Raw genomic sequence first — 10,044 nt, forward strand, 5'->3', positions numbered from 1 at the left:
TTAGGTAGAGGAGCTGTTGTTGTATCCCTCTAAAAATGGTGGTCTGACCTCCAGTGAATCCATCCCTGGACTGGCTTCTAAATAAGGGCTTGTAGCTTGTGTGCAAATGCAGATGTGTGTTTGCACCTCAGACATGAAGCTGAAGTTTGCCTGTTTAGTTACTATTTGGTCAGTAATGTCCATTTTCTTCATTGTAGCATAGCTGCAGTGAGTATCTCAGAGTGGGCAGATTTCTGTCCCTCAGCTTTTATTTGGACCCACTGCCTTTGCCTTTCCTCAGTTCTTTACTGTTTTGCAAAATTGGAGAATTAAATTACATTGAACAAACCAACTATGCATCGATATCAACCTGTTTGCAAAAACCAATGGATTAAACTTTTCAAAAGTCTGGAAAGTTTGATAAGCAATATTATATTAATTTTGCACATTGATAACCTGAGGCATAGATGAATCTTGCTGTACTCTTCCTCATTTTTGGCAGAAGGGATTGAGAAAGGGGAGAAAGAACCTTGAAAAGGAAGCAGGAAAGATGAACATAAGTCTTATTGGACAGTTTAGACTTTAGGGTTTGCAAATGGAGATAAAAGTGATTTATTTCCCATTCCTGTTTTATAGTACAGATTTTAATATTAATACAGTATGTAATGGAATATAGTAGGCTTTAATCCAGGCAATAATTCACTCACATAATATCACCTTCCTTCCACTTCTCATCAAATCTTTACTAGGCTGGATGCTGAAAGGCTGGTGGTATGATTTCTTACTACTAAAGCTCATGTATGTTAATAAATATGCTTGGGACTGTTTAGATGAACTTTCTTAGAATAATAAATATGGGGTTTTGGAAAGCTCTTCTACCACCCTATTCGTGAGGCAGGGTTATGTGCACCAGTGTCATTCCGGACAGGTGTTTGTGCAAACGCTGCATAGCAAGTTCTGACTTTGGCTCTTTACTTTGTATTTTGCCCTCCGTGGAGAGCAGATAACTTCCATATTACAAAAGCTTTCCTTTCTGCTTAATCTGTTCTTTTCCAAAATATAATCTCTCAAGGACAACTATCATTTCTGTCTTTAGGTTTTCCTGGGTACAGCAGCTCTTCCTCTTCCACTGCCTCTTTGGAAGGCAAACGGAATTACTCCAAGAAGAGGAACTCAATGAGCAGCAGTAAAAAGGCCCTGACTAGAGTGTCTTCTGCCTCATCTAAGATTAGTGCTGGTATGGTCTGTTGTGTTGAGGTGTATTTTCACAGGGGGAGTTCACTGCTGCATGAAGTACTTATGGAGAACTACTTGTGTTGTTTCAGAGTCTGAGATAGTTGGAGAAAGGCACTTGTGAAGTAGTTTAACCATAAACCTAAGTCTGGCAACTTTTAGAAAGATTTCTGTAACATCTTCAAGATGCAAAGTGTTTTTATAGTTGGTCACTGTACCTTTTCAGAGCAGAGAAGAGGCTGTAGTCCAGTTTTTATGCTGGCACAAAGCAAGTTTTTGTCTAAGCAAAATCTGTGTTGCCACGTGTTGAAGGTACACTGTGTTAGAGATAAATACTCTGTTCACTAATCAGTTGGCTTGCTATTGAAAACTTTCTCAAAGATTTAATCTCACTAATTTCAGATCTTGTTCTTCTCTTGACCAGGGCTGTATAGTTCCCCAACCACAAGGAAGAATGCTCTTGATGGAGAAATCCAGATTGGAGACAGAGTACTGGTGGTGGGACAGAGAACAGGCACTGTTAGATTTTGTGGGACAACAAAATTTGCACCAGGTATGTGCAATGCTCTGTGTATGTTGTCCGATCAGTATGGAATAGCTTAAATGTGAGCACATGAACGGAAATCCATCTTTTCCCTCACTCCTTCCAAAAATATTCTAAATTTAAATTGGTTTGTTTCCAAGTTCCTCTCTTCCTCACTCCCTCTCTCTCTCTTCCCCCCTCCCTCTTATGTTTCACTGTATATTTTTTATTTAATGCAACTGTCAGGATAAAATAATGGTTTAAAATGTGACTTTTTCTTGTCCACTATCATGACTTAATAAGAGAGATACTTTGATGTTGAAGTTGTAGCCATTACAGAATCACAGAATATTCTGAGTTGAAAGGCACCCACAAGGATCACAGAGTCTGACTTTTTAACAAAGCTTTCTGAAAATCCTCAGTTTAGTCTCCAAAGGGGTATATAGTTTATTGAGATCACATGCATTTACTCCTCACTTTTTGTATTAAGGCTTTTTGACACAGCTTGTCTCTTGTTAATAGTGGCACTCCTATGTCATGTACTAGTCTCATTTCTTAACTTACTGGCATCTTTAAGGGGGTAATTGTGAACATTAAAATTTTAACTAACAAACCTTTAGGTCACAAGATCAATAAAGTTACAAATATCTCAAAAAGCCCCTACCCCTACCACCATCTTCTCATCCTTCTCCTATTCAGCTTCTCCCTTCCCCTTGCTAAAAGCACTCTGCAGTGAAACCAAGTGCTGTCAAAGGCAGCCAGTTGTTCTACATAGTGGAAATTAATTTCCAAATCCAATACTGTAATCAAATTTATCTTCTCTATGGCCCTATCTATAATATTACTGCAAGAGTAATGCAGAAGCAGTCGGTAAGTGTTGGTGTGAGTACCTGGTCTGGGTGAGGGCTGTGTGATTGGCAATACTCTGTCGTGACACTGGGTGGCATCAGCATTTAAAAAACCCCGTCAGGATGCAAGGTTGTGGTACAAGCTCTGTACTTGTTTCAGCCCTGCCCTGTTCCCCAGTTTCACTGTAGGCAGCCCTTGCCCAGGTACTGCAGTTACCTGAGGGACTCTTCAATGCCATCACTCTTTGTATTACTGCTGACAAAGTGATCAGGGAGAAAAGGACTGTTTCCCACATACACTGACAACTGTGAAAACAGAAAGACGTTTGACAGTGTTAAGTCTCCTCCCTCTTTGCTTTAAATCAGGAACATAATTTTTTGGAGGAAAACACGCTGTTGTAAGAAGTGAGGTTGGAAAGATGACAAATCATCACCATTTGCTAACCCAGTAATTTATAGAAAATGTAACAGATGCATGTTTAAGTATTTCAGTTCTAATGTGTATCAAAGCTCTGGAAGTTATCCAAGGTTTGTTCCTTTTGCTGCAATGCAGATCTTTATTTAATTCTAAAAATGGGAAGGGGAGAACTTCTGATACATGGAGCCCTTCTAATTCATAAACTGTCATTCCTGAGTTTTTTGAGCTGATAATTACAATTATGGTTTTATCCAGTGCCTTAGTACCAAGTGACTTGAATTAAATTCTGAATCTTCTGGGGATGGATAGCATAAGGACTACTAATGGAGTATGAAATTTAGCACCTTTATGTAATTAGCTCACATTTATCACAGGTTATGAATGATCAAGCTCATTAACATCTTGCTGCCTATTCAGTGTTCTGTATGAGATTAATTGATGGCCAGTTCTAATTCTTGCACCCTTCTCTTGATATCACACAACCAGCCTTGCAATTTGTATTAATTATAACTTGCTAGATGGAGAGAAAGAATGAACTAATATCAAAACTTTAATTTTACTGTTGATGATCTCAGATGAGGCATAAGCCATGTGGTCAAAGGACTGAAGAGGGAAACATGAAACAGCAGTGCTGCTCTTTCCTGTCTACTTGTTGTCCAATAGCCAGTTATGTTCAGTAACATTCTATTTGATTTTAGTATGTATATATATATTCCTCAAATATTTAACCTTTTCTGTATTAATTAAAATGTTAGTAATTTTATTGAAAGCATATAAAAATTCTGAGATAATTATCTTTAGATTTGTTAGGGTATAATTTTTCCAAAATTGCACAGATAGCTATTTTATAATATACGCATTTACTACTAGCATCTTGGTATTTTCTGACTAGAAACTGTTTTCCTTGATGTGGGTGAATGCCAACTGTGCCGGTGGTCTAGATGAAGAAAAGCCTGTAGTGTATTGTTCCAAATGCCCTGATTTTACTGTTTTGCAATGTAGGATTCTGGTGTGGAATTGAATTGGACAAGCCCCACGGGAAGAATGATGGCTCTGTGGGAGGAGTGCAGTACTTCAGTTGCCTTCCCAGATATGGCATATTTGCACCCCCATCTCGTGTACAGAGGTGAGCACTGAAGCTCTTGTCATGTTTGGGTTGCCAAATGATTTCTTAATGCATTTCCAGTGTGAAACAAAATTTTGAACAGATGCAGAAGATACAAATGGATATTTGCAAACTTCTGCAAATGGAAGTTTGTAACCTTCATTAAAAACCTGGTGGTTTCAGATCAGCTTCTTGAAAGTAGGGTGTAAAACTGGAAATGGATGTCCCCGTTTCTCTTGCAGCTACCTGTAGTATTTTTATTCCAGGGCCTCTGACAGTCTCTGTTCATTAAACCTTACTTTCATGACCCAATCCTGAGGTATTCTGCTAAATTCAATTATAAAAGGAAATTGCCCTTGGACCTGACTGGAAATGCTCTTTTTATCTCAGCTAACTGCACAGAGGATCCAACAAAGCATGCACCACTTGCTTGTAGTCTCTTCCTTAGGTTCCAGGAAGAGCATCCAAGGACTTCTGTACTCTTTCCTCCTGTACTTGTATGTAGTTACTCTGCCAGATACATTCTTGCTTTTATTTCTCTGAATAAGCCAGCTCAGGCAAACTGTTAGGAACTTGCCTCAGAATCATACCTGCTGTCTCAATGAGTGAGAGGCAAGTAACTCAAATACACTGACTTGCTCCGGGCACTTCTTGCATAGCAGCCTGAGTGCAGCAGGAATGTTGGTGTCTCTCGGGGGCAGATGGAGAAGGAAAGGATCAAAACCTCATCAATATTTGACAAGAAGCCAGTAGGTTTGTTCAGAGTTGAGTTGAAATGACCTCTTTATTGTGTTATTGCTTTTCAGACTAACAGGTTCTCTGGATTCTCTCACAGAGACTTCATGGAGTAAAGTAACGCACACTTTTCCAGGTAGGGGTGAGAGACATTGGGATTTGGGTGAGGCAGCCCCCACTCTGCAGCCAGAACCATCTGCACAAAGCCAGCTTCTCCAAAAGCGCAAGAGATTTTCAGGGACCCCAAATGCCAGCCAATAGTCTGGCTGCTCCCCTCCTAAAAATGTAGCCTGCAGAAGGAACCGTGGAGTACTATATCGTTCTTAGCACTCTACTGACAGAAAGAATTATGTCAGATACGGATGTTGGCAGGCTTCCCTTATTGCTAATATTGCATTCTAATCAGAGAGAAAGGGAAATGAAACCTGCTCCTTAATACAAATTGAGATTGATGAAGGGATCAGTAGGGGGATGTCCCTATGAAATTACTAAAACTTGTGTGAGGTACTTGAAGTAGTTGATTTTCTTTTCCTCCACTTAAGCTTTTTGTGAAAAGACCTTCAAATTACCCTTGTTTGGTTTGTTTAATTTAATTTTTGTTCCCTCTGAAAAGCCAAACATATTATAGGTATATACATTTATGAGAAGTTTCATTGTTTAATTTCCAAATGAGAGGGGAGAATGTGCAGCAAATGTAGTGGAAGCAATATAAAAGAAAACACAAAGAACATATGTTCATAAAGGTTGGTTTTTTTACCTTAAGAAGTCCTACACAGCTTATTAATCTTTCCACTCAGGTTTTAGACGCAGTCTAAGCACTACTTCTGCATCTTCACAAAAGGAGATAAACAGAAGAAATGCCTTTGTTAGGTGAGTGTTATGAGTTTCAAGTGCTTGGGTTAACTTTGCTCAAAAAAATCCCTTCATGCATATAGGGTATCTAGACCTTTTCGTGTTCATTTTTTTCTTTCCAAAATGGACCAGTAGTATACTGTTTTTCCATGGGCATCCAAGAGTACAAGCCTAGAATTCAGGTTGGCATTAAAGTTGTTTCCCAATCATTCATCACTGCGTATTCTCCAAATTCTTGTATTTTCACACAGCTGGGTGAAGTTCAGAGGCTCTTGGTAAAGGGTTTCACTTTGTTCTGTTGATCCTGACTGACACTTGTATGTTGAAAGTTGTTTTGGTTAAACTGTTAAGCCCCAAATAAAATGTTTTGTATGGCTTAATTTACCAATACTATCACCTGCTGTAAATATTGTAGATCCTAGCGTTGGGTGAAGGAAATTGCTTTTCCAATACTTCAGACTGCCGAGTGTAGCAGCCCGTCACTGTTATTTCATGGTTTGTTAGGGATATCAGATCAAAGCCAGTTTTTCTAAAAACGATTTGAGGGTGTGTTTTTTTCCCCCATGCACTTCCTTGAATTACAGATTTGCCCTGGATGTTTTATAACAAAAAAACAGACTTTTTTTGTTCCCTTTCTTTTCTCACTAGATCCAAGAGCTCTGTGCTGCGGCGCAGCTGGAGCAGCAGCAGTACAGCTCCCTCCGAGGGGCCCGTGAAGCTGCACGAAGGCTCCCAGGTTCTCCTGACCAGCTCCAATGAAATGGGCACCATCAGGTACATCGGCCCCACAGATTTTGCCCCAGGGATCTGGCTGGGGCTGGAGCTCCGCAGCGCCAAGGGGAAGAACGACGGCTCCGTGGGGGAAAAGCGTTACTTCAGCTGCAGGCTGAACCATGGCGTCCTCGTGCGACCAAGCAGGGTCACCTACCGTGGGATCAATGGGGCCAAACTGGTGGATGACATCTGCTGAGCGAGGCTCTGCTCAGGGAGTGGGGAAAGGAGTATCTTAAAGCACAAAACAACCCTGCCTAGAATGCAAACTTGTTCTGGAATCTTTAAATCTGCATTTGCATTTTACATACATAGGTATATATGTATGTGTGTGTATATAATATATATATATTTTATAAAAAAAAAAAAATATATATATATATATATATAATAGGGAGATAAAAAGAGACTTCTGTCATGTTAAGAAGTAAAACCACTGTTGAGTTTCTCTTACTTTAATGACTTTTGCCTGGAAGGTTGTTAAAGCATCTTGGGTTTAAGATGCTGCATCATTTGAAAACCCTTCCAGTTGGAGAACAGAGTGTTTGCAGCGTTCTCTAAAGTTCCTCTGTGGTTCATGCAGTATTTAGAGGGTTTTTCTCCATGTAGTAATGAACTGGAAATGTTTGTGCATTGCCTACTTTTGACAGCAGAGGTGGTTGATGGGTGGCATTAGCTTGGTTCCTGGGCACTTTGTCAATTCCAATAGCAGCTGCTAGCAATAAGAAAGGAGGAAAAAAAAAAAAGCCAAACTCCCCCCCTTTTTCAAACAGTTGTGGAGTATTTTTGCATTTTATTATTCGGATCTCTCCTCTTTCCCCCTCCTCTTCTCCTCATCTCCATAATGCAAAAGGGCTGAAAAATACAAGGATTTGCCCCTCTCTAGTGAAGAGCAGCAATTAAATAAAAAGCCTTTAAAAAGCACAAATATGCTGCATGTTAGTCTGTACAGTAACAAGCACTTTTTGTTCTGCATTTGTAGAAGGAGCTACGTATAAGATGCACTCTTTAAAACAATGCACTTTGCACTCTCCTTGAGAGCTTTCCCTCATTTTTAGAGACTATTTTTTTGTTTGGAGTGCTGCAGGCAATGAGTATCACAGTTGTAAAATACAAATAAAGCCAGAGAGGAATATATAATACCCTTATAAATATTAAGTCTGTATAAATACAGCAAGGTAATTCCTGCCAATGGTATGGAACAGATACAGGGTTTTCAAGCAAGCTGTTGCCATTATTTGATTAGTTTGTGATACATGTTTCTTTTTGTTTGCTTTGGAACAGCTTCCAATATAAATTTTTTGTGAGATCTTATGATGAATTAAGGATAATTCTAGGTACAGCACTGTAATGGGCCTTTGTGACATTATTTGTGTATCAGCCTTTTAGATCAGGTAATATTTTGTCCATGTTTTAAACATATGTAAACATTATCGTAACTGGATGGGTTTGTGTTCATTTACACATTTACTCTTAAATGAGTTGCTTGCTCTTGCCTACTTGAAGAAGTGACACTTTAAATCATAATATCCTATTTTTAGACAGAATCCTGCTGCTGTAACCTTCTTTTAAATGTTGCTGTAGCTATTTTTCCTTATCTGTATTTAAAATAATGCATATTGTATTCTAACTTACGGGAATTTTTAATTGAATATAGAAGCTGTAAATTTTGAATGTAAAAAAAATCAAAAGTAATGCTTTATATTTAGAGATGCAGATATTCAGTGACAAACTGAACTTCACTTTGTCTAATATCTGTTTCCTGCTGGTATTAATAAAATGAAACCCTGTTAAATAGAAGTGCATAAAGAATTTTCTCTGGGTTCTTACAGAAGGACATCTCTTACTTCTTCTGTACAAAGTCAGTGCATGTAGTTCCCTGTGGAACAGCAACTGCCAGCTGTGAACCAGAAGCTTTTCTCTATCGTGGCTGTTCAGCACAGAACTGCCAGTTCCAAACAAAGCCTTTGCACAACACATTCTGTCACAGCCTGGTGCTCCTGGGTGAGCAGTGGAGTTTCTGTGGGGAGACACTCACCATCAGGAATGCACTTTTCCTGCCTGACCAGATGGAATGGGCGGAGCTGCTTTATCTGAAGAGTAGCTGGAGTTCTCCAGGAGGTAGGTTATGGGAGGAAGTGTGTGGGTGAGGCAGCAAGCTGGGGCAGCTTGTTAGAGTCGCACCACTACTGTGTGGTCTGTCTTGCACACATGATTCAGTGGGAGCTTGTTTCTCCTGCAAGGGTGTCGGGCTGTACCTTCCACAGCTCCTAGCTCCACGCAGTTCAGCTGGAAGCAGGGGCTTGGCCTGGGCCTCATTGAAGCTGCCTGATGGGTGCAGGATAGGGCACAGATACCATCTGGCACTGGGATATTGTGCTTTACCTTCCATTTCAGCTTCAGGCAGCAGCACATCTTTCCTGGAAGCTCTGGCTGTAATTGGCTTGAGCACTGTAGCTTAGAGCAGCAAGTCTCACTGTTACCAGGATGGAGCTATTTTGGTAGCTCTCAGAATCTTCTGCCAGGAAGCAAGAAGCACTGTAAATTTATGCTGTCTGAAACAGAAATAAATCAGTCCATTCCAGAAAGGATTACTGATGGCCCTCTTCAAGGTGATGATGGGAAGGGATTTGTGCTTCCCTAAATCCAAGGTAAGTTGCCATAATCCTTTACTCCAACTCTTGCAGAAAGACACTGTGTCATAAAAAAAATTCTGAAAATAAGTAGCAATGAAGTTTGAAATTAGGTGCTGTGCAGAGGACTGTACTATCATAGCCCCTGACTGGTTAGAAAAAAAGCCAAATGATCCTCAAAGTCATGATAAACTACATGAATAAAGCATTATCTGTAGTTTATAAATAAATAAACAGATGGTCCTCAGCAATTCTTGCTCTCAGTACAGACTCTGAGGCCAGTCCTTGTCCCACAGCATGTCTCAGGTCCCGATAAAGAAAATGTCCTTCCTCAGTACTCCTAGCAATTAAATCTTTCAAGTTTTCTTGACTGCTGGCTGCAGAGACCACAGGTGCATGTGACAGGAGGATGAGAATTTTCTTGAGGTGTTTGAGGATGGGGAATTAAGTTCTAGCGAGTTCAGCTGAGCTGGACTCAGTGACTGATTTGCAGATGGTCACAGTAATGGTTTTCTGGGCAGGGAGCCTGAGCTTTCAGAGTGCTGCTGGTCAGCAACATCTGAGGCACACAGATCCAAGGCTGGCTCCACAGCTCTGCAAGACATAGTGTAGCTCCTCTGACAAGTTAACTCTGTTACTTGCGAGGGGTGGCAAATCCAGCATTTCTGTCATGGCTTTTTCAGAGTTCAGAGTTTGCAAAAGCCTTCTCAAGGACCAGGTGGAAACTGAAATTGTCCATGAAAGCCACAGAGCAAGAGTACCCACCTGCATCCTTTTCCCTGCCTGGCTGCAGACAGACTGGAAGAAAGGAAATTAGAGCAGAGATTTCCAGCCAGTGCCAGATCCAAACCATGTTGTGTGGCTGGCTGCTGACCAGCCCTGTTCCTGGAAGAGCACAGGAGAATTCCTTTTTGAGTTAGGGAAGGAAACAAAGGAGAGGGGAGAAG

The 10,044-nt window shown here is 40.4% G+C and overlaps 1 protein-coding gene across 2 annotated transcripts in view; it reads left to right on the forward strand.

Moving 5' to 3' along the window:
* Positions 1-8,259, forward strand: part of CLIP4 (CAP-Gly domain containing linker protein family member 4) — a 32,011-nt gene extending 23,752 nt beyond the window's left edge. For both annotated transcript variants that reach the window (XM_066178117.1, XM_066178116.1), the window contains exons 13-18: positions 1,076-1,216; positions 1,637-1,765; positions 4,004-4,127; positions 4,913-4,977; positions 5,639-5,711; positions 6,342-8,259. In XM_066178117.1, coding sequence (XP_066034214.1) covers positions 1,076-1,216; positions 1,637-1,765; positions 4,004-4,127; positions 4,913-4,977; positions 5,639-5,711; positions 6,342-6,663 — 854 coding nt within the window. In that variant the 3' untranslated portion in view covers positions 6,664-8,259. The remainder of the gene's footprint in view (positions 1-1,075; positions 1,217-1,636; positions 1,766-4,003; positions 4,128-4,912; positions 4,978-5,638; positions 5,712-6,341) is intronic.
* The last annotated feature ends 1,785 nt before the right edge of the window (positions 8,260-10,044 follow it).

This window comes from Chamaea fasciata, unplaced genomic scaffold, assembly GCF_029207755.1.
Source record: "Chamaea fasciata isolate MVZ Bird 193981 ecotype frontalis unplaced genomic scaffold, bChaFas1.0.hap1 SCAF_3, whole genome shotgun sequence".
NCBI lineage: Eukaryota > Metazoa > Chordata > Aves > Passeriformes > Sylviidae > Chamaea > Chamaea fasciata.